The following is a 26,146-nucleotide window of genomic DNA, read 5'->3' on the forward strand; positions in this document are numbered from 1 at the left end:
GTGATGAACAGCCATCAGACAGCACTGACTTTCATTCACTACCTACTGACCGAAGCTGGATTTCAGTATGAAATCTGGTTACGGGGTATACCAACCCCACACTGGGCCAGCAAGGCTTAATGAGCTGCTGTTGACCACTCAGCCCTGTCCCACCACACTTGCTGTGAGGTGATGAAGAGATAGTTAAAAAGGAAGGAGAAGAGCTCAGTTACTGGCCAACCAGAGACAACAGATCTTATCTGCTGCTCCTTGAGGGAAAGGATCAGCTCAGGATTTCGACAGAGAAAGCAGACTGCTAGACCAAGGTAGGCCAGGTCCAGGACTACTGGGTTTATTTTGAGAGTATGTTTCTTTGCTTGTTTGTAAAAAGGTGGGCTGGGCTGCTTTGGAGAGGCCTGAGGGGCCTACTAAGACTGCTTCAGGGAATCCCTGCTCAGGAGGGGTGTGGGGACACTGCCTCAATAAACTCTATAGATTTTTTTTGCACCCTACTTGAGCCTGCTCTGTGGCTCGTTTGGGACCAGAGCATGCAGTCACAGACCTAAACGTGTTTTAATAGTTATTTCAATGTTTTTACAATGGAGAACTGGGGTTAATTAAATGTAATGTCAATCATAAACCCTCACACTGTAGGAATACAAGTACTGAAGGTGGTCTTTAGAAATGGTTTAATTTTTTCTTTATATGTGCTAACATATAAAAGAAACATGCTAGATACTTTTTACTGATATTTTTACCATCTGCATTTTCAAGAAGTACCTGTGATTGGAGGAACCTATGAAGAAGCTGTCCAGCATATTGTAAAGAACAGTTTAAGCTATCACTTGGCTTGATTCTCAACACATTCCAGGAACCCCATAAACAAAGACAACATGTGCAATGTTAACTTTCTCTTTTATGCGGACAGCTTTTTTTCTCAGTATAATGACCTTCCTGCACAGTGTGTGTTACCATAAAAAGAAACAGAACCCAGTAAAATTAGAGGAACTGCTTAATATCAAAATGTTTTATCTGAGGAAGACAACGCCAATGTAAATATAAAAGGCACAAGAATTAAGAAGTATTTGTTTTCCTGTTTCTTCTTTAAGTTCAGATTGTTCAAATGAACTTAGTCAGAGTTTTTAGTTACTACACATCAGATTCTCTGTCCAGAAAATGAAATGCTGCTCCAGAGAACATGAACTTGGCTAGAAATTCAGGCAGTTTTGATCTTCTCCATTTGACAAGCAAAAACTCTTTGAATGCTTTTGCCAGTAACCAAGAACTGGGATTAAGGGGGAGGGGAGGAGCTAGAACAGCAAACAAACCCAAATAGTTGCCTGATGTGGTATATGGTAATAATGATTATTTATTTAAAAAAAAATGAAACAATTACATTTTAGGCATATAACATGGACATGAAACATACATCCGAGATTGTCTTTTATACTCAGATAACGAAGATGATCTAACTGCATTTTAGATGGACACATCCTACTTTTGTTATTTTGTTGTTGCTAAATAAATAAATGAAATGGTAACCTCACATCTATTTAAGATTCATAATATTACATTTAATAAATAAAATTACTCTGTTCAAAGTGTAGATTTCTTTGAACTAAATATAGAGTTAAAACCCTTAATCACACCGTGCACAATTTTATTAACACACTCAGGAAGAAAACAAACTTTAAAAATATTCCATGAGCTGTAACAAATCCACTGTGGCCTCCTCCATGGCAGCTGGCCCACAAAGCTCAGGAGGGCAGGCTTAACACAATTCCCTAGGATTATTTTTGTTCATATTATGGTAGCATTGAAAGGCCCCATTACCTTAAGTGTGGTACACAGTTCCTTCTCCAAAATGTTTAAATGCACTACAGTAAGCATAGTGAGTCTGCATTTTCAGCAGTCACAGAATGCCACATGAAGCAATGTATATTCTTTCTAACATGGAGCCTCTAGCTCCACAGAGCGGCACGCATGGGAACTGAGCAATAGCTGAGTGATGTCAATGAGATTTCACTGAACTTGCTGGTGAAGTCTCCCTAAGCAGACCAGAAACCCGAGGGAAGGAAATGAGAGTGATTATGTACAGCTGAGCAAGCACAGTACAGCGACTACTAAATCAGTGATATGGTGTTCACTGTTGGTGTTCTGTGGTAAAAATGTTTACAATCTGCGTTACTCCCTCACTGTTATGGACACTAATGGAGCCTTCAAACATGAAAGCATGAGGGGGAGGGACAACAATATTAAGGGTAACTATTTTAAAGCCAGTCTTGGTTGTACATTACATCAGGAAATCTTGACACTAAATAAAAATGCTAATTTGCTCTGTACAAGTTTCTGGGCTCACCTCTGGGAGGCTGCTCAAATTCACACCAATGGACAACAGAACAGAGTGGAACCCTGCCCCACCACATCCCATGTCTTTAAGCCCCTTCCCTCACCTTACCCTGGGAGTTTTAGGGGTGGGGGAGGAAGGGCAGCTGGTACAGGAGGTGGCTATACTGGTGGAGAACTCCTCTGCTAGCCACATCTGGGGTGCAATTAAACCTTAGTGCACTGGAAAATCCATCCCTCTACATTTAAACCAAGAACTGAAATACACTATTCAACTTTCATGCTGTATATTAAACCAGGACCTGACTACCTCAAATTAAAGATTCCTATGCTACTTGCCCTCCGTATGAAAACAGGTGGTAGCCACAGCATCCAGTCTGAATTGCAACTCAGGTATTTGCATTTTGCTCACCTAGATTTCTCCTAGGGAAAGGAGCTGCAGGAGCCTCCCTACTCCTCCTTCCCTACACCAGCCATAGAGGTTTCACAGTTCTCCTACATCCTGCACACACAGCAGTACTTCAGGCAGCTAAAGCCAGTGGGAGTTCACTCTGCTCCTCTCTGTGGAATGGAACTGAAGGGACTGCTCAGATCCTCCATTGCCTATCACCCCAGCTAGCCAAATGCACTGGGAGGCCTGTCATGCAAGCCCCAGGCAGTAACATCAGCTCCCAACTCCAACAGAGTGGTAGGCGACATCAACACAACGGCTGGTAATACCACTGCAGATCACCCAGAACTGCAAGCAGAAGACAAAGTGAAAGAGGAAACTCCCAACTGAGTCTGCTATGGACACTCATGCCCCTTTGCCCCACCATTCCAAACACTTCAGCACGTCCGTACATCAGTTGCACATTTACAAAAAGCCACCAGGCAAACTGGATGAAAGGACAGCACAAGGTCAGACCCCTAGCATCTGGAGAAAGGGAGACCCAGCCCCTTCATGGGACCTAGGATCTACTGTCTCTCACTCTCCCAGATCACTATTATCATTGGGATGCAAAGAGATCACCCAAGAACACTAACATTACAGTATTAGTGATGCTGATAAATGCAAGATCATCTGTCAACAAAAAGAATGCCATTCTGGATTTGATTTTGGATAAGACACTGAATGACTGACACTGGCTCAATGTCGTTTCCATCATAATTCTAGGACAGCTAGTACCCACAGGAGACCGAATATACCATGAACCAAGCCAGAAAGGAGAAACGAGGAAGTGGAATAGCAGTCTTGTTTCTCCCTATCTTTGGACAGACTCCCAGCATTCCCTCTGTGCTGAGAGTGGTTTTGAAGCTGGTTCATGCCCCCTGGAGCCAGTTCTATAATACATCTGCAACTAGGTTTAAAACCAGTTTTAAAACCGATTAAAATTTTTGGAAACTTCCTTGGAGTAGACCAGGCCTTATACAAGCTTAACTAAAGCAGTCTCTGCCACAATCTGATGTAATTTTCATGTATATTACATTCACTCTTGGCAAACTGGCTGCTGATGCCAAATTGTTCAGTAATGTTTTTGTGAAAACATCATTCTTGAATTCCAGGGAAGTCACTGATGCTTGGTTCCTTTTCCCCTCCCATCAAATTTTCCAGGATTAAGTTGAAAAACAATATCTGCTGCAGAGTTCTCATTTTAAACACTGAGCTTTTGCTGTATTATAGCAAATAATCAAATGGTGAATCTTACATTGAAATGAGCAAGGTCCAAATGTTGGAGGATAACGAAGAACAAGAAATGAATGGTTGAACCCCTGACATCTTAGAGATGATCAAATTACATTACCTTGCTGTTCTTTTTCTTCTGCTTACCCTCTCAATGAGCTTCCATGTTACTGAAGCATGCTTCTGTGACCCTGGCATTCATGCAGTTTTTCTTTCTACAATAGTTTGTCTAACATTCCCAGATGGAAAATGGTGATATTATGTACTACCACTGAATTTAAGTGTTTTCCTTTTAACAAGGACACAAATTTAAAGTTTCCACTGAGGAAAAATTGCCTCTATTTTGGATAGTGATTCTATTTGCCTGACACCTTGTGTCTAAGATCTTTCCTGTTCTCTAGGCACCCTACCGATATTTCTTTAAATCTTTATTTCTTCAGTGCACTAATGGTGGATTATTTCAAGAATTCCATTTATCTCTGGTGCTAATCTCTTCTTAACCTTCTCTACAGCTTCCATCACCACCTTCCAGCTGGATTTTGACAGGTTAAGCAGCATCAACCTGTCAGTTCTCTTGATCTTCAAATACGTGCAATACCTTGCAGTTACATTCTGCTGCATGTATATTATTCTAGCATGGGTCTCCAACTCCTCCTGGATTAAAACCAAAGGTTCTGATCTCTCCTCATTCAGGATACTCTTGGTATACCAGTATGAGTTCTTGTAAAAGTTGCTTTCTCTTCTTTATACTCTTTCTGCTTTTCAAGTGAATTCAACACTACCTCAAGCTAAAAATACTTAAACTTAGTTTCCCCATATATGTTGCTCTTCTATAATGCCTTCATGAATCCCTTCTTTCCATATGAATTAATATGCTTATAATTCCTAAATAAGTTTTTGAGACTTCTTCTCTCTGGCCTTTTTAAGGCTGCAAATTTATCATGGATGTTGCTCATTGCACCTAGGTTTGCTATATTTGCGGTTGTGTGATCAAAAGGACTCAACTAGGAATCATGAAACGCCAGAGTTCTAATCCCAGTAACATGGACTCACTCTATGGCCGTGGGCAAATAACTCTTTGGTGGTGAGGAGTGTAAATGCCTCTCTTAGAGAGGCCAGGTGGCCTAGTGCTTTGAGTGAAGGATCAGTGCAGCCTCTGCTTCACAAAGCCATCATATGAGATTGATAATCTGGCCAACTATAGCTTGATTTCATATTTCTTTTTTTGAGTAAGATTATGGGCAAGCTGGCTGCAAGACACCCCTCAGAGTATCTACATGTCTCTGATCTCCTTCACCCTTGTCAGTATTTTTTGAGCATCAATTATGCTTGGTGTTTGCAAGATACAAACAAAAGTCCTATCCCGAGGATCTTAAGCACTGGGAGACCAACAACAGGATATTAACTTAGGTATTTTAAAATTCTAATATCACTCCCCCTGCCCTTTATATAACATTGGCACAAAGAAAGTGTTTTTCAGAGTTAGCGTGTGGGAGTATTGCAGAAAAAAATGACTCTTTCAGATGGATTGGAATGAAGTGGGGGGGGGAGGGGGAGAGAGAGGGGAGCCAGGTGTGCCAGGATGGCATTAGTAGAAACTGGACTTCGCAGCGCTGATGGAATCTTGCTGTACTCCAGCAAGATTTTACCATATCCTTTGCACTGAAGCACTTGGGCACCTGGGCAATTTGTTTTCACTGTTATTACGACAGTGTGGACTTTCCCCTTCCATCTCCATTGTCCTGACCTCTCTCCTCCTCCCAAATCAAACCACCACCAGACACAGGAAGGACCTTGTTGTGGTTCTGTTGCTCATAACACAATTTGCTATGCTAATACTTCCTGTGCATGCTGCAAATATGGCATCTCGCCAAAACTAAGGACTGGAGTTTGAAAGACTGTCACACAAGTGTGATATTTCCTGTGCTCTACAGGACCTACCACAACTGCTCTGCCCTTCACCTCTTCCGTAGCCATTTACTTCTGCCTACTTGTGCCAGTACTTATTTGCTGCAGGGTAGGCAGATTGGCTGCTCTTCGGAGAAACAGAGGGTCCTGAGAGACCTGTTACAGCAATGAAAATGTAGTTTTAAATATATTTTGCTGTGGTGAAGAGAAAGTTTAGAGCAGTTAGTTTTGCTCATCTGTGTCCACAATTATATCACAAGGGCACACTGGCAATTTTACTGTCCAGTCCATTTCTCCACTCAGAACCATAGTGCCCTCTCCTTCTCCCTCCATACTGACTCTCTCAATACATTTCAACAATAATTCCAAACATTTCTTTCTTTCTATTCCCCCCTCTACTCCACCCCCCAGATTTTCCGGCACTGATTATTTCTCACCTTGATTACCACAAACTCCTCTCTGGCCTCTCACCTTGTCATTCCTTATGTTTACATTTCTCTTAAATGCTGCCACAGACGACTATCTACCTTACCATGTCCATTCCCTTCAAAGGCTTTCCTTCACCTTTTTACATCAAATCTATGCTCCTTGTCCATGCCTTCAATGTGCAGCCCAACCAAGTTCCTGCCTATTTCTCTGCCATCATCTTTTAATTCATTACTTTTGCTCCATCCAAGCTGCTCAATTTTTCATCCTCTCTTTATTGCATTTTTTTCCTGCTCCTTTTTTCACAGCCCCATCAGAGGGACCTGAGGGGGAATGATACAATGAGCACATAAGCCAGCTGGTGATGGTGTAAACTCAGATCAAAGACGATATCTTGGAGACCATCAGTGATAACCCCTCTGAGAAAAAGTATGTTTCTAAAAAACTTGGAGGAAGAGAAAGAGGTTGACTGGCACACAAGAAAAGTGAGAGTCTGAGCACCGAAGTATGATGGAACTAGCTGTGGAGACAAGCATGGAAGAAAGATTGAACAAAAGGACGTTTAGAAGTCAAACAGGTAAAGTAATGCAAGGCCTTGAACAGGAAGACAAAACTGAACTTCACATAGAAGGCAGTGAGCCAATTCAGAGAGAAGAGACATAAATCAGAGCAGCAGGAAGAGATTATTTTAGCAGCAGCACAGCTGAGATGAAACCAACAAAGGAGGAGGCAGCAGCGGCTGTAATAGTCAAGGTGAGAGACAACCAAGTATGGACAAGGGTTTGAACTGTAGAAATGGATGAATTTTAGAGCTGCTGTAAAGGAGTACACAGCCACATTACAGCAGTATTCAGAGTTCTGCACTGATTTCCCATCTGCTTCAAGGTGCGACGCAAGGTTTTCAGTTTGATTTAAGATTTGGGATGTGGATACTTTAGAGATGGTCTCTCTTCCTATGTACCTTTCCTGATTGCAATGGCAGAGATCACTAGAGACAGTTCAGCTCATAGCCCCTTGATATACACACTATTGAGATGTGGAAGCAGAGTGTTTTCACAGAAAGGTTCCGGACTGTCTACTTCACTACCTCTAGTAGTCCACCAGAACCCAAGTCTACTGACCTTCGTGGCATATTGTTCAAGGTTAAGCTTTCTGGTCAAAGATTTGTCTGCCTATAGATGATCCCTTGGAAGATTCTCTTTATGATGGGCTAGTGAAATTGAGAAGTTAAGCTATTTGTGCTGTCTGTTATGACCGCTTTAATTTGGTGTCTTGTTTTCTGTCACATACCCAGACACTATGGCAATGGGAGCAAAAAATTCATTAAAGAAGTGTACAGGAATCACTTCACCCACACTTGAAATACAGCCACAGCACCTATTAACAATGCACAGCAGCACAACAACTGTTTAGGACAGGAAGTGTAGAATACCAAATACAGCTGAAACCGCGGTGAGAATTTATGTAGACAGAAGGTAATTACACAAAGTGGAATTTGGCCAAGACACTGAGAATGCAAAGTGCTATGGGGCTTGTGCAAATTGCCATGGGAACATTAATGATTGTAAGCGAGCTGGCTCTTCATTTACAGTCCCTCAAAAAGATGGCCCATTCAATAGCACACTATCCCTTTGCTACATTGAGTTACAGCAAGCTGCACAGTGCTCCCTAACTTGATGGCATCTCCTGTGCCACAGCACCCACTAGTAACAGTGTTATAAAAAACAGGATGAGACATCTCTTAAATCTTGGATGAATTTTTCATTCCCTATTGTGATTTACTTTAGACTTATAAGAGCTCCTTTATTTTAGGTCAGTATTATGACAATGGAAGTAAGCCAATGTAACCTTCATTTTTTTAATTAGCATTTAACAAGAAGTGTGTCTTGTTCTTAGAAATATTTTCCCTCCATAAGGAAGAATAACCTTGAACAGAAGACAAAACTAAGCTAAGAGGAAAAGAAAATCAAATCAAAACTAAATATACTTATTTTATTTTAAATGCCTTTAAAACACACTGAATAAAAAGTTATTTCATTGCCCAGAAGCAAATACTGTATCATATCCTTATTTATAATCAAGCCCAAAGAGAATCTCTTTTCTCACACATGCTACCAACTATACCATGTGTCATGTAAATTCATTGTCTATCCAGAGGGGGAATAAAAATACAACTAAAAAGCTGGCACAAGACAGATGGCCAGTTTCACTAATCTGACCTTATTTCTTCCAGACTAAATCTAGTGAACTGTTACTACAATGATCCACTATTCCTATAATTCTTAGACTTGAATATTTAGGTTAGAAATGCAAGCAAATCTGAATTACAAATTCCCACTTCTAGTACATCAATGCTTTGTCATAAATTCTATTCCTAGACTCCAAGGGTGAAGCAGTTCTTAAATCATAAAAATCATAAGATAAAGCTTTAAATTCATAAAACATTCAAACTTTGCCTCTGCAGAAAAGTGCATTTGGAACTTTTCATTAAGTATACTTACACCTGACAAATGCAAAGAATTCTTTCTGTAGCTGCCCCCATGATATCAGAAGACAAGATGGAGCACAAGCTTCATCTCTTGCTAATTAAACAAATCAATTAACAGACTATTGTTGCAACTGTGTAACTGCTGTTCTACAATGGCAATAACAACCCCACGGGGAGGTCTTTTACTACATTAAAATGCTGTCCTCCACAACTCTATTTGATATTATTAGAAACAGTTATTTGCGTCTTGCTGTCATATTAGTAGCAAAGGCAAATTATGGAAATATGCAGACCAGAATGGTCCCAGTATGAGATCAGGTTTGGTTTTTAGCCTCCAAGGGAACAATTGCTGAAATTCCAAAGTTCCCTAAAGTTCTTTAATGGAACTGATAAATCTATCAGCACAGCATCCATTTAGATGCTAGGTAAGGGTCACATATTTGCATACTTTCCTGCTAAGCTGATACAATTCAACTAGATATATTATCATATTAAGTTTACCCTCCTGAGTTAAACCGATGGAGTTCAAAATTGTTTTCGATGGTTGTCATTAATCGCTGTTACATCTTAAATGCTCACTTTGAAATCTAATTGTGCTGCTGTACCAAGGGTCATATTAATAGCATTCTTAATGTTAAATCTTGGTAAAACATGTTTATTTTACAGATATTATCACTGAAGCTTAGAAGACTAATGAGAAACAAAGTATATTTATTATCAATAAAAACTTAATTTAAAATGTACATTCTGAGACTTAAATTAGCTTTACTAACTTCATCATGCCTTTGTTTCATTAAGATCCCTAGTTAAGCTTCTCAGCCATATAAATTAATATCTCCTAAACAGCTCCTGGGTAAATGCCAAAACTGCAGCCATCAAAAAGCTGTTTAAAAAACGCAGGCTACACATATGTTTGGTTTTTTGGCAGCAGGAATCTTCCTCAGAAAAGAAAGGCTCAACATTCACCATGATGTAATCATCTTAAGATGGCAGTATTCAATCTCTACTTGTAGGTCTTAATCCACCCACAGGAAAATAATTGAACTACCTTTGGTAACCTGTTAACCTATTCTTCAAGCAGCCACCAAGTCCAAACCCTTGTCCTTGCCGCAGAAAATATCAACAAGCTGAATAAGAGGCAGTCTAAATTTTTCAAGCAAAATACAGAGGAAGTTGCAAAGTCCTGTTCATTTTTCTGGAAGGCAAATGGTATCATCTGAGATATTCAAGTACTACAGTGCAATCCACCCTACAAATGCCATCATTGCATATTCTCATTGGAAATGTTAAGCTTTCATTTAAAAACATTGGCCAAGATTTAAATAATTGGGTTCTACTTAGGTTCTTAAGCCCTTATTTAGGTACCTAAGCAAGTGGCCTGATTTTCAAAGAGCACTGGGCACCCAGCAGCTCCACACAACTGAAACCAATGGGAGCTAATCAGTGCTCAGCACTTTTAAAAGTCAGGCCACTTATTCAGCAGCCTAAATAAGACTTTAGCTACCTAACTGCAGTAAACCCATTTATTAAAATCTTGGCCTAAAATTTTATTTATTTAGGCCACTACAGAAAATAGTCATCCCAATCCAAAGAGACGTACTGCTTTGCATGGGTAACCTAACTTTTCAGGAGTCAACTGCAACAACAAACCTGGGAACCTGCCCATCTCTGAAAGCATGAACTTCAAGGACTAACTGGGACTATTTAAATGTTACAGCTGATAAACAGAAATAATTTCTTGTGGATTTTTTTTTGTTTTTTGTTTTTAAAACAGAGACAACTAAATGTGCACACACACAAAAAGACATTATTTTTTATTTACTATTTTATTTGAGATTCCAGCCGGGATTTTTAAAAGTGTCTAAGTGGCTTAGAAACAAAGTCCAATTGACATTCAGGGAGACTTGTATTCTGAAATTACTTAAGCACATTTAGAAATCCCAACTCCAACGTATATCTTAATATATTATTACACTTTAAAACTACTTAACGTGACTGAAAGGGAAATCTCTGTGTGGAGATCACTCCCTGCCCTCGGCAGCATCCAGGGTCATTTTGTGGAGAGACAGTAGGCCAGAGGATGCTCACCATCATATTCAAAAGGAATGCACAAAAAAATAATGTTTCCTGAGGCAATTGTTAACTTTTCCCTGGAGTCCCTTCTGCACTGTGTAACTCCCCTGCCAGAAGTCACACTGGAGCAATGCTGCCAGGTGCTCTGGAGCCAGGGTAAAGAAAAAGGGTGATTCCCATGATTGCTATGACTTCAGAGAAATTCAATTCAGATTAGCAAGGATCCTGAGTGATCTTCAGACTCTAGAGACCATACCCACTGCTTACTCTGGAAGAGCAAACTTTGACTCTTGATGGGGGCAAAACTCAATGAGAGGTACTTTGTGAAAACAAACAAACATAAAAAGAACTGTGGAGTTCTCAGACTCAGACTAGAGTTTGCAAGATTAAAATGTGAGAGATATTTTTTTCCTTGCTATTAATACTGTCTCCACATCCCATTAGATATAATATCTGTATCTTTTACAGGTTTCAAAATCGCTTTTGAAAGTCCACAGAGGCCTTCATATCTAAAGTTTCAGTAGTGCTATATATTGAAAAACAAGCATGTTCAGAATTGGACTTATCTGTAATGGTGAAAGAAGCAGGTTATTAAACATTTGCCATTGCAACCTGAGTCTCAGTGTCATACAGTAGAAGCTTCACATTCTCTACCGCTATTTAATTGGACCATGCAAGGATGCAAGAAGGAGAAGACAGAGGAAAGAAACTGACTACACATTGCTTGAAAATTCTAAAGTCAACAATTTATAAATATTGGCAATGGTACAGGAAGGGTGTCTGAAAAGTGAGCACATATTAATGCAAGTCCATTACCAGGAAAAACAAACTGAAGAGAATGTTCTTTTATTCCTAGCTGTAATCTATAACTAGTTCACAAAGGTCCACAAAATGGAACTTTGTGTAGGTCCACAAAATTACAAAGTATTCAATAAACCTGGTAACAGGATTTGATGGTTTGGTGAATTTGTCTATGTAAAACTTATGAATTCTGATAGAGTTACACATAGAGTTTGTAAAATCAAACCAGCAATGTGTATTGAAGCAGCTATTTGCTAGCAAAAATTGATCTGGTATATCACAAACCCTGTCTGGAAGTCAGTACAAGACAATCGAAAAATTGCTAACATTGAACAACTCAGCCCTGATAGAGCAATCGGGATGTTAAAGGAAGCTGGTTCTCCCAGATTGCCTGCAGGGGATAGGGTTGGAGCAATGGAAACTCCCTAGTAGAAAAGAAGGAACAGAGAAAACAGCTGTTAGGAGCTGCTGTTAAAAACAGACATGTGGGGAAACCTTGTTACCGCTGGTTCTGAACAATCTCAGGGGAGCTTGTTGCAGGGGAGACAGAGAGATCCTGAGGCTGAACAGGAGGGAGGGATGGTACAGGAGAGGGTACTGGGACCCCTAAAAGGACAGCCAACCCCCAAAGGTGGTGAGACACCGAAGAAGGGATTTGTGTGCCAGTTGTGTTCTTTTTCCACAGATCTGTAGATTTCGCTCTTGTGCTTTCTGTATGAGCAAGGCTGGGTCTACACTACCCGCCTGAATCGGTGGGTAGAAATCGACCTCTCGGGGATCGATTTATCGCGTCCCAATGGGACGCGACAATTGATCCCCGAATCGACGCTCTTACTCCACCAGCGGAGGTGGGAGTAAGCGCCATCGACTGGAAGCCGCAGAGGTCGATTTTGCCGCCGTCCTCACAGTGGGGTAAGTCGGCTGCGATACGTCGAATTCAGCTATGCTATTCACGTAGCTGAATTTGCGTATCTTAAATCAACTCCCCCCTGTAGTGTAGATGTAGCCTAAGAGTACCTGTGTTTAAAAATTCCTCTACAGAGTCTCTGTGTTACTTGTTTACCCTGTCCCATCGTCCCAGAAGAAAGAAACAGTAAACCAGAGGGTCAACAGCTTTAGTGGAACTCTGGGAGAGTGCACCAGCTGCCAGGGAGGCTTGGGCAACTGGATTGCCTCTGCCAAGAAGGGTATCAGACACAGTGTCTGCACCTGGAGTATGTGCTTAGAGGTCAAGAGACAGAGAGATGATGCCTAAACTCTGCCCAGCCCCAAGAGCATGTGGGATACAAGGTTTGGGTCCAGAAGGACTCACCAGGGTTGTAACATAGGATATCAAAAGTTATGTGAGGTAATAATCTTTGCCATGATTTTCAATAAGAAGAACTTAAAGCTAGGCACCTATATCTGTATTTATGTCCCTGCCTGATTTCAAAAGTACTCAGAAGCCAACAGCTCTGACTCAGGTCAGCAGAAGATAATGGGTGCTCAACACTTTTTGATTTCAGGCACATGCCTAAATAAGGGGTTAGGAGCCTAACTTTAGATCTCCTATTTTTGAAAATCTTCAACTTATTGGATAAAGAGTAAAAACAATGTCTTGTGAGACAATTGAGAAAGAGTTGTCTCCTGGTTTCCTTGTACTCCCTCCATCTGTCTGTATCCATCTATTGTTTCTTGTTTTATACTTATATTTTAAGCTTTTCAGGCCTTTTTCATTCTGTGTTTGTACAGCACCTAGCACAATGGGGCCTCCTCAGTGTTCCTGTTATACTACTCCTGCTAGTAACTACAGCAACGCATAAACTGTCTAATGCCACTATGAATTAACAGAAGAGAGAATCCCAAATAGCAAAGAATTTCTAGTCATGTGCAGCAACAGGAAACATTACTAAAGACCCACGTAGAACCTCTGAATTATGTCAACACTGTGGAATTTAAACTCATGATCCCTACTTTATTTGGAAACAGTGGCATGGCTTTTTCCATTTTCATTTTAAAACAGCAGAAACAAATACCTTTGCTGCTACTTAACAGAAAATCTTCACAAGTTTACTATACATTATGCTTTAATATTCATATTAAAGATTTTTATTTAATTGCAAGTCTTTCTGTTGAAGTGTACATTCCCCTGTCTGTTAACTAACTACATGGGATGCCAATGAGGTTTCTAATAAAGACGCATTCTCTGCTTCTCTTCAATGTCTGTCAGCCGGCTCAATCAAGTTGAGACTCATCTCTTTTCAAAAACCAGTAGAAAAACTGCTTTTGCTGTCTAATGTCAGGAAATCAAGTGAATTATTTTATCTAAGCTGATGCCCTCATGACAAGTTGGATGACTGTGCTCCCAATCAGCTGGTTCTAAAAACATGTGCTGATGAAAAGGTATATGGGGCATGTGCTAAGTAGCACCACGCTGCTTGTTAGCATTGAAACTCATGATGAATTTGCATACGTATGAAACTGAGAATGCTTGAAGCTAGTTTTTCTTCTCTCAATAGAAAATATTAAAATCAATAAATTGTTTTTCTAACCAATTTCTACAGTGATGTATAGCATATGCAAGCAGAATACTGAGAAATCTAAATATCATATCACCAAATATTTCTTTCAAGCATTTAGTGTTATGAGGGGAAAATCCCCACTGCCAACCTTATAATGCATTGATTAGCCTTCTGTCTGTTAGTAATGGGCATAGTAGTGCATACATACTGGAGTTCCCCAAAAGAGGTTCTAAGAGTGGAGAAAAGGGTCCTCTTTTCTGGCTTTGGAGTTATATTTTTATTAGTTATTATTATTGATATGACAGCAATGCCCCAAAATCACTAATCCATATCAGCCCTTCCCCCTGTGCTAGATGCTGCATCAATACACAGGAAGATGCTGTTCTTGGCCCAAAGCTTGTAATCTGAAGAAAAACTCAGATACATTGGTAGAGGAAAGGGATGAAATATAGCTCAGAGTGACAGCTGACAAACATCATGGCAGTTCTGATTTTTTTTAATCTCTCCCCCTCTATTGAGTAGTAGGTTGGGGTGCAGGGGAGGCAGGAGGGGATTAGTTAATAAGAGCAAAGGAGTGGGGAAGGAAGGTGATAAGGAGAGCAGAATGGAGAGGAGCATAGGGAGAGTGAGACAAGCAATGGGGAGGACTTTGAGGGAGAAGGGAAGTCAGAGCAAAGAGCCAATCTGAAAAGGGGAGAATATCCAGAATTCTCTTACCTAACCCTGCATCCCTTCAACTTTTACCTACTGTACCTCAGGGATGCTAACCTCTTCTGTTGCAAGGAATTATCAATTCTGCTTCCAAATACTGAAAAGATCTTACACGTAGCTAAGAAAGCAGACTTCGGAAAAGGTTTGTCTCCATTACCATTTTTCTAATCTACTGATTAAAATTCTCTCTTTAGGTTCAACCAACAAGAAACATGTTAAGACTAGTCTGTATTACATCATCTACATTAAGTGCCTGATAGTGTGCACTAAGTGCTCCTCTTCTCTTCTCCCCCTCTCCAAAAACATATTCTGGTATTTTTTCCCCGTTTTCATTAAATAATTATTAGGTTTTCTGAATAGATGATAAAGCAGTGTGAGATAATCAATATTAGTTTTAGTTAAGATGGTAATAATCAGCACTAGAGAATTAAACGACTGTAATATCCTTTTGTTTTACTCTCAATGTCTTAAAGCTAAAAGCGCATCAAGACTGTAAGCTTTCTAGGATACAGACTGCCTTTTTCTTGTGTGTTTGTACAGCCCATAGCACAATGAGGTACTGTTGTAACACTGGGGTTCCTGGAATTACCGCAATACAAATTAATAATAATAGTAATTAATAATAAAAACACATACTTGCATCCCACTTAAAAAAAAAAAAGAATGTCACTAGTCGTAGAATTGACCAATACCTTCCAAAGTTTGGTGATGCTCAGAAATAGGGTTTTGATTAAAGCCCATTCTGACTTTGTACTATTAACTGACCAAGATGTGTTAGTATTCTTATGCAACAGTCTCAATAATTATTTTTTCCTGCTGTGAGTCTATCAAACCAGCCATGTAGCAACATCCTTTCCTGCAAAGCAAGTGACCAGTGTAAGGTGACCAGACAGCAAATTTGAAAAATTGGGACGGGGTGGGGGGATAATAGGAGCCTATACAAGAGAAAGACCCCAAAATCGGGACTGTCCCTATAAAATCGGGACATCTGGTCACCCTAGACCAGTGCCAAAGCCCAACATCATAAATAGGACAGTGTTCACTGATTGTTAAGCACCAATAATGTGGTTGGTAATGAATGAGACCTAAGTAAAAGCACAATTCTTGAGCAGAAGTTATTACAGCAGTTTACTTTTTTTTTAATCTGTTCAAAGCTTTAAGTTTAGAATTAACTTGGAAAAATACAATTAGAGCACTTCAAGTATCACTTTAACCACATGACTGACAGAATTAAGATACCATTTCAATAAGAATTAAGATACCATTTTGATATAGAGTATGTTAGACTTAGAAGCATCTATCACTTAACACACAATTTTGTTTTTCCATCTTACACATGAGTACCCAAGATACACGAAAGAGGCAAAAGATCTGTCCGATTGCTTAGTTCTCCCATGGTAGAGACTGGTCATGATTCTTAGTCTATTATTCTGCAGGCCAGCAAGAACTGAGGGAGAGCTGTGGAAACAGCTCTCAGCGCCTCAGGGTAGAGTGAGACAATGATGATGGAGGCAATGCTTTGAATCGCCCATTAAAAGTGCTATTCTCATCTAGTTCTCCTTAGCTGAGAGGATGGCTACTACAATGCCTTGAGGATGAGGAGTATAGAGTGAAAGAAATTGGCCCTGGGCTCGGACAAAGATGTACAGAACACCAATGGATGAGCAGGGAGGGGGGAGGAGAGAAATCAGATGAAATGGACTGAAATCTGAATATATTCTAATAGATTACAAGCTTAAAATCTCCTATTTCTTACAAGTGTACCTTCAATTATACCTTACCCTTTTAGGGGCCAAAAAGTTATAGGCTCATATCAAGTGAAATGTGGAATGTAAACATTTTGTAGCATTCACTTAAGGATAGCTCTGCTTCCATCCAGTTTGAAATACCTGGAATGGGGGGTTTTATGTATCCTATACTTTGAAGCAAACACACGCTAAAACAGATACTGACAAAATTCATGAACACAGGCGTGTGTGTGCAGTCATTATCAACTGCCTATTTTTTTGTTAAGTTATATTTCAATACAAGCATAATGTAGTATAGTAGATCTTGAATACTTACCACTGTGCCCAGAAACTGAATGCTTATGTTTCCAGCTGCATCTCGAGAGAGGCACTGAAAGAAACAGATGTAAAAATTAATTAGGAACTTTCTCAGTAAGTTGAAGCAGTGCTATTTTCTTCTTGTAAGGTCTGCAGGAAATAACCAAAATGCCTGTAGATATATTACATATGCACAAAATAAGCATAATGTAAAAATGTATTTAAGAGCTTCAGTGCTAAGAAGCTGATTCATACTTAAGCTCAAATTCTAGTTTTTGCTTTAACAGATTCTAACAAATTTATTTTGAAGAGTATTGAAAACAAATGCATCTACGTACAATGAAGAATGTGTGTGTTTTCAGGGAGATGGATGTTATGTTATATAAGAACAGTACACCAGTGGAACAGACTACATAGGGAGGTTGTGGAAGCTCCTTCACTGGAAGTTTTCAAAAGGAGGCTGGATAGCCATCTGTCTTAGACCGTTTAGACATAACAAATCCTGTATCTTGGCATGGGGTTAGACTAGATGACCCTCATGGTCCTTTCTAACCCTTTGGTTCTATGACTTACTAGGACTTGTCCACCTCTAAGGTGGTGATTCTCTGGCACATGTATATCTGTATTCTCACTTCATATACTCCATATTAGCAACTCTATAAATGTTAAGTATGTCACTCATTCTAAAGAGACATTTTCATCTCTTCTTTGTGACAGGATGCTGTAAATGTATGCACACAATGCTCCTCCTTTGAAAACAGAAAAAATAATAATTTTGTGAAACACTTGGTTATCTATTTGGCTTGGGGCAGTTGGCTCAAGTCTCTGACCAATCATAGAGCATACTGTCATTAAGCCACTAGGCAGTGCAAAAGGAAGCACATTATTGGTTATACATGATATTACCTATAACCTAAACACAGGAAATATTCAAGAAGTTACTGCTCCTTTTGAGTCTTTTCCTCCTTCAGTTCAAAAGCTGTTCACAGCACACACATTTCACAGAGAAATTCTACATTAATCCAAACTGTTATATTTTACACTATATTTGTAAAGCATTTTCATGGGAAGAAGCGTTTTGACTTAACATTTCAAATTTACTTATTTTACAAGTACTCCTCTGTCTGACTTACAGAAGATAATATTTAATTTAATTAGCTGGACTATTTAATATAAATTACATTGTCAGAATACTAATTCTCTGATTTGCTCTGTCATATCTCTATTTTCTCTCACAGCTGTCAAATTACTGTATGCATAGGCCCTCACACAACATATGTGGTTAAGAGCTTTGCTGAATGAAGACCAAAGTCAAAAAGTGTAAATACATAGCTCTAAATTTAAAGAGATATAAATATCTATACAATATGCCCTGTGTGTCGATATGTATGGAAGCATATACAATGTATTACAAGGATAGGTATAAAATGCAAACTACCTTTAGTACTTTCACATTTTAAAGCCAGTTACGATGAAGTGACAAAATGCTACACAATAGTAGTACTAAGTTAAATGGTGTCCCTTTTCTGACAATGTGGCATGTTTTGCAGCTATATTTTATATATAGAAGCAATAGCTTTCCTACCACAGCCTAAACTTGCATTTTTTTTTTTTTTTTAACTAACAGGTCATATACTGACACTGCAATCTGTAAAATCATATGAAAACAAAGAAGGATGTGCCAAGGCCTGACATATTTCAACAATAATGATTAATGGAATGGAAAATATGGGAAATAAAATTTCATACAAAACCTGACGTTTACTTTTATAAAGGAAACAGGAATATACACTTTTCCCACAGCCTAGGATAAACACAATCAGGTTTTGGAAACTGCAAAGAAGAACAAAGTACCGACAGTCTACAATGAATGAACTGTATGCCAAAACAAACAAGTACTGACCACTTGATAAGCTGTCAGAAAATGGCAAGTTGAAAAAAAAAAAAAAACCTAAGGGACTTAATTTCTTTTTTTCCTGGAATGCCCTCGCCCTCATTAGAGTGCTGTCACTTACTGTGTTGCCCTTTTATCCCCTTGAAGAGGCCATTAACAATAATTTCATAGCCTGATAAAATTTCCATTTTTTTGGGCTAATCTCCCCATCACTCATTTCAGAGAGTTATACAAAGCCAAACAAAAAATTGTTTCTGTTTTTCCTTTAAACACTTCCAAAGCAATAGCTTAGTATCGTGAATGGACTTGTGGGTTTTAATAGCTATGGATCAGATCCTGGAAACCTCTCCTCATGCAGGTAGTCTTTACTCATATGAGCAGTCCTTTTGTTTCCAATGAGACTACTCACATGTAAGATCTCCTTGCATGCTTGGAGATTTGCAAAATCAGATCCAAAGAATGCAAGGACTTCACCACACTTTCGAGTAACTAAAATGCCTGCTCATGTGATAACTGTTGAGTCATCTAGAAAATAAATTCAGAAACATGTAGATTAGAATCTACAACCTAAACCCAAATACATATTTATACCCAAAGGTTGTCTTCCATAACCACAGTATCAGGGATAAGAAGATAAATACCCTCTTCCTAAGCCTGTCATTGTTGAAAGGGCATAGGCATCGCATACAAGCCTGTCATTGTTGAAAGGGCCTAGGCATCGCAGTATGCTAAGTCCTCATGGCACCTGCTTACACTGTATCCAATATGCAGTACAGCATTCAGTCTTCAATGGTATCAAGAGTTCACTGTAAGCACTAAAATCCATCCCTCAAATTAACAGAGTGAGGAGAAAAAAGTCAGGGGGGGGGGAAGGAGAAGAAAATTAAAAAACACAGAGGGGGGAAAGAAATTTTCCTTCTGGGCATATTTAAAAAAAAAAATGGATAGAATCTCCAAATCAACCATATGTTACCAAGACCAAAAAGAAAACTGCCAGGCTTTTGAACACCATATTACAAAAGAAGTCAGCACATTATCATAATTAATGTTTCAAATTACAGTTGTAAATAAATCTCAGCTGTTAAATGTGATTAGATTTTTTTTAAAGTCTACTGAAAGGAGATATTTCTGTTCTACTGGTGGGCTTGTTACTGAGATCTGTAAATGCAATTGATGTTTTCAGGAAAATGAAAGAAGATGGTTAACAGTTTCTCTTATTTTCTACCTTTTTAGAAAAAGAATATATCAGTCTCCACCTATTCTAATTTGTATATTTACATGAACTATAAATTCTAATACATGGTTTCATATTATGTTTGATAACAGGAAAGTAATCAAATGCAAGTAACCAGAAAGAACAGCTAATACCAGGCAACATGTAAAAACCTTTTTTAAAGTAATTTGCAAAACATTTACTTAGAGGTCTGAAGCAGAAAATAATTAATGCAGAGCATATTTCTACCGTTTTCACAAAGCCTAAATAATATATTTTCTCCTGTGAAAATAGTAACATGAAGTTATGTGTGTGAATCATAGGATTTTTAAAAATAATTTATATTCTTTTTGATTAAATTAATACAGGTTGAGAGATTCTAAGTTAACAAAATCCCATTTAAAACTATCTTTTTTTTTTCATGCAAACTCAGGTGGCAGACAGCTAAACTAAAACTTGTAGAAAATATGATTTAACTTTAAAAACATTTAAATTCTAAAAGGTATCAAATTCACATACAATGATTAATATTGTATACATGTGATTTTGTGTATATTATGCTGTATGTATATATTTATATTTACACAAATATAACATGTACATTCAGGATATAATCTGTGTAAACAAAGTATATAACTAGGAAGTGTAAATCCATGTGCATATATCTACATATGGGTGCAATCACCACATATCTGCATGATTATATGAAATAATGCAATAATTTCACAAGGAATCAATTCAATCTGGTGTTTCCCACTAAATTACAAGAGGTTTGTGTGACACTACTCCAAATTCTTCTGCTTTGCCATAGAAAATTAGTTCCACTTAGTTGGGTATCAATGAGCTATTCAGTGTATGATGCAGTAGGGTTACAATCAGCTTAGTACTCAAGCCTGCAATGGATAAGTACCTTTAGATAAAAATGAAATTGAGAAACAAGCTCTAAAAGAGGGGTGAGGAAAGGAAAACTCCCCTCAAAATACAAAGTATGAGAGAGAGAGGCAGACACACCACACCAATACAGACAGGATTAAAACGGAAGAAGATCTCAAGGTATTTGCCAGAAGTGTTCAGATACTCTTGGATCTGCAGATTACCTGCTGGGAGCAGGTGGAGAGAAGAAATGACTGCAAACAAAGAAACTGAAACAGACCAATAGCAGTTGCTTTGCTTACAAATGAACAACTAATGTGTCAAGTCAAAATTAATATTCACTAACAAGAAAAAAAGATATTAAAGCCTAGCAAACAAATATCTTGTGATACTGAAAACTACTTCATTTACTCAAGGTAAGATGGAGAGTACTTGGGTCTTAATGCAGAAGACTTGCATTAAGGAACTTGCCCTAACTGGAGGCGCTGTTAAGAGTTCCACAGTGCAGAGGAGGAAATTGCATAAATTACTGTAGATTAGAGCCACAGTAACTTATTCAGCAAGTTGTGTGCGCTTGGGGAATCTGGATCCCAGGAAGTGAACCACCCAGCCCTGTCCTGACACTTCAGAGTCCCATGTGGTTGAGTCGAAATGTTGATTAAAACGTACAGCCAACTGATTGACTACACTTGTGGTTCATAATTAAAAATGTTCAACAGCCTAGCCAAAGTTTAGCCAGATTTATTGTCTAAAGACAAAACAGTACAATAACCAAAGGAGATACACATACCCTTATTCTGGGAAGCAATTCTTATCTTACACAGAACTTGCACTTTGAAGATACACCCCAAATTTACCTCTTTATATCATGACTGTTTACAAGTTAAAAAGCACTTTCTCCATCATCTAAGATCTTACTAATTGGTTCCTTAACTTGTTGTTCTGTACCTTTCCTTATCTCTGTTTTGGATATCGCATTCCAAACCGGTCAGGCATAGTGGTATATCCCAACCTGTACTAGGATATACCATTCATGTATCTTCCTATTTGCTAATGCCAAAGCTGACTTCAGCTTTGGGAAATATTGTACGTACATCTGTAGCTGAGGTAGATGTATTTGTTCCTTGTAGATGCAATCTTCCAGGTAACCTACTGGATGGACAGTAGCCAACTTATCAAATATTGCAGTGTCAGGATCTAATATCAGTAAAAACACTGTAAAAGAAATCTACACAGAACCCAACGCTGAGAACAACTGTTTGGAACAACATGTGGCTCGATTAGGATGCGATGTCACTGACCCCAAATTATGAACTGTACTAAGTGGAATTTGCATACACCATTTAATTCATTGCCAATTTACAATAGCCTCTGTTATGCACTGGGGACAATACCATTTAGCCAATTATTCGTAATATTAGGTAAATTTCCCCTTTTCAATAGTCCCTAATGAACTGGTTATGGTAGTTAACATAATGCCCATAAATAGCGCACATAATTAATTAGTCAATTTTTACTCGTTTGGTTAAACAGTTTAGCAATATCTTCTTGATTAGCTATTGGGTCTTGTGCATGTTCCTGATAAAATGTTGTTAGCCCTCCTCATGACCTTTTCAGTTTTGTTTTCTCTAAATCATGCTATTATGTTAAATCCCAATAGAATAGTTAAAGAGACAAGATGGGTGAGATACTATCTTTTACTGGACCAACTTCTGAAAGTGAGAGAAGCTTTCAAGCTTCCCCAGAGCTCTTCTACACCTCACCCACCTTGTCTCTAATATCCTGGGACCAACACTGCCTAATAGAATAGTTGGTTAACAAGTTTTGGAAACCCTACCACAAATTTTCATATGCTGGGATGCCTTGTATTTTTAAACTATCATGCAGTGCAGACAATACACCACTAAGCAATCCTACACCTCATGATCATCATCATCACGGCCCCAGTTGGGGCTGAACACAAACCCTCTTAAATGATTCTTTCTCCATCTTAGCTGTCCCCCTTCTTTCTCCCACATTACCATATTGCATTTTCCTTCATTGTGGTATCTTTATTTCTGCTCTCTGTTCAAAAGAACCCATTCTCACACTGGAGGATGTATGTGTCAGGGGAGAAGTTCTCTTATGATTATGATGCCCATCAACTAGTTGAATGTAATGCTTGAGTATACATATTCTTTTGGTGCTTGAGTGTGAACTTCTTCCTTACAACCATTCATACAAAGTATTCTGAGTCACTAGGATTTGTAACTCCTCTGGAGAAAATTATGATGCTATGGTATTGTGATAGCTAATACTTTTAAATTAACCTTTTGGATAGTAAAGGCTTTTGTCAGCCCCATTAAGTTGAAGAAGCTGAGAGCTAAATTGAAAAAGGTGACTGCAGATGTGAACTTATTGAAGGAGACTTAGCTCATTAAAAAGGCAAACCAACTCCATAGGGACTGGGTGAGCAGAGTAATTAGCTCTTCCTAGAAGGAAGAGAGGAATGGCCATTCCTTTTCTTAACATATTAAGAGTACAGGATGTTTGGTGTCCTTAATTCCTTCTTGGTCAAGATGGTAATTTATAAGGCAACAGTGATTTATAATCCTACGGTCTTTAGTAATTTGGATTCCCCAGCTCCCTCCCTACCACACAATCCATCCATATCATCAACATGGAAGTTGAGTCAGCCATAAGATAGAGTGATTGCAAACTAGCTGCTGACCCATTATTAGATCAGTCATGACCTCTGGAGACCTCTCTGCCATTGCTAAGGTAGCCTTATGGCTAGAGACCTCTGACATGGTGATGAAAGATATCCGGTACTTTTTCAGTCTCTGTATCAGAGATTACAGGTTTGTCTTTCTTGCTGCCCATATGCATATTCAAGACTAACTTTTTAAAAAGTAACTTTAGCAACTCTGGTAGACTCCATGAGAAATGTTAGCACAGCTATAATAGCAGAATCTGATTATGCTCCCATTTTTTTACCAATGCCACAGTGATGAGCACCATCACAAGAAAAGAGATTAATCCAAGCCAATATTTAATATTTGGTTATTAAATGACTTCCCTTTCCCCTTTGCTCTTAGAAACAAAGGAAGTCTCAGTCCCTTCTCAGACCACCCACTTGCAAACGATGAGATATCATCAATTTTATTGCATGGGGGGGAAAAAAAAAAAACCTTTCACCAGCTCAGAGGAACCAATTATCTAACAAACTGAAGCAGATAATTCAGGTGTTTTCTAGTGCACCTACTTGATTACTGCTATTATATATATGCAGTTAAACTATTTACATACAGACTCTAAAGCATGCTGAGGAGGCTTCAGACTCTCTTTAAGGGTGGCTTCTCTCTTCCTGTCTGTGGGGTCTGTTGAGAAGAAATCCCCTTCAGCAGGTTTTGACTGGGATGTCACCGTGGCATCAATTTTAGGGAGCTCGAAGAGTATCTGTGTTCTAGAACCCTGCAGAGTTTCCAGATTTGCTAACTAAGCCTTTACCAAGAATTTTTCACTCCTCTCTAAAGATCTCTTTAAAGACAAAATGAAATGGGATGCCAAATTCTAGTTTTGGTGAAAGATTTTCTCTTGCCTTCAGATATTTGTTAGTTGCTCAACCCCAATGATGGCACTTCTGAAAGAATGCCAGACGTCTTTGCTATGTGACTCAACTGCCCATTTAAGAACCTGGGATGAGACCACCTTTGATGGTGGAAAAGACAATGAAGTTTGGGTGTTGGGGAGTGGAATTTTAGCCTCAATCCTGAAGAGTCATTGTTGGTCCATTTTGGAGAGAGCCAAGAGGAACATTGACACTTGTCCTTTTGGAGCTGTCTCTGGAAAAGTCTTTATTGATGTACAGGGGCAGAGAGAGAAATGAAGAGGCCCAAGCAATCTGTCCATTCTCTGAGCTCTTTCTCTTTGCTCAGCCTGGAAATTATCCTGTCTGAGCTCCCTTTATGTGGCTCCTGAGAGGAATTTTTCACAGATGGAGCACATCATCCTTGGTTTGCCCTGTTTAGCCTGCTCTAGACTTTGCAAGCTGGTCAATCGATGGGTCAAATAATGTAACTTGACACCTGTTATTTGAACATGGTCAAATATTGTTAAATATTCCAGCAAGAATGTCATGATGTAGGCAAGAGAACCGCCTTTTTGATTGCATCATGGTGCCACCTGTTAGCAAACCTACTGAAATATCTTTATCACTCACTTTAACTGCATGATAACACCACCTGTTGGGAAAAAGGTCAATTAATTGAAAGTTGAGCATGTTGATTGGCTGGAATCTTCTAGAACATACATTGTATGTATGTATATCTTTATTTCTATGCCATGCCATTTACAAAGCATATTAAAACAACTTAAAAGACACAGTCATGGCTGGCACTGAAAAGCTTACAACCTAAACTGACTAGACAATCATACAAAAATAAACTCAGAAGGGAGTGGGAGAGGGAGAGGAGGGCTCACAGTCATTAAAATTCCACCCCCAACATAAACAATAAAGATGCACAGCCATAAAACGGCTTGTAGAGTTGGCCTGCTGCCTATCTAGCATAAGTGATTTTTAAAATGATTTTTTGGTTTTATGGATGCTATGTATGTTTTATTTTTAATTTCATTCATTTTATTAATAATGTCCATATTTAAAGGCCAACCTAAAAATAATTACTCTCATATTTGAGAAAATCATTTAATGGTGTTTTGCATTTTTCTGAATGAAAATAACTCTGGTTTTTTGTAATTAGGTATAAGTATCTAAGGGTAAGCCTATATGAGACCATAAAGTCTTACTCTTTTTTGTTACTGTTCTTATAAATTAGTGCTTTAAAACATTTGACAATATTTGACTGATCAATTGACCAATTATTTTGAACTGGTCAAATACCCAACCCTAGCCTGCTCCTCCATGACTGGGAAGGGGAAGCACAGGGAGGGAAAGAACTTAGTGGGTGGCCTGGTACAGGAAGCAAAGCCCTGGAAGTTTTTGTCTCTCAATGAAGAGAAGTAGAGAAAACTTTTGTTTTATTCAGTCATAAAATCAGGTTTCAGAGCTAGGACTGCAGTGGAGGAAGAGGAATTGCTGAACCGCCACTCTGCTTGCACATTTGGAGGTAGGGAAATAATGAGGGACAACACAGAGAATGACACACAACAGAGATTAAGAGTTTTAAAAAAAGAAGGAAGCCTGAAATACAATACTGCATACTTCAGCAAAACTCACCGATATGTTT

The 26,146-nt window shown here is 38.8% G+C and overlaps 1 protein-coding gene across 7 annotated transcripts in view; it reads right to left on the minus strand.

The window, feature by feature from the left end:
* PCCA (propionyl-CoA carboxylase subunit alpha) overlaps window positions 1-26,146 on the minus strand; it is a 387,774-nt gene that overhangs the window by 53,118 nt on the left and 308,510 nt on the right. For all 7 annotated transcript variants that reach the window (XM_065592346.1, XM_042843639.2, XM_024101904.3 and 4 more), the window contains one exon: window positions 16,961-17,014. In XM_065592346.1, the coding sequence (XP_065448418.1) occupies window positions 16,961-17,014 (54 nt within the window). The remainder of the gene's footprint in view (window positions 1-16,960; window positions 17,015-26,146) is intronic.

The sequence above is a fragment of the Chrysemys picta genome, chromosome 1, assembly GCF_011386835.1.
Source record: "Chrysemys picta bellii isolate R12L10 chromosome 1, ASM1138683v2, whole genome shotgun sequence".
NCBI lineage: Eukaryota > Metazoa > Chordata > Testudines > Emydidae > Chrysemys > Chrysemys picta.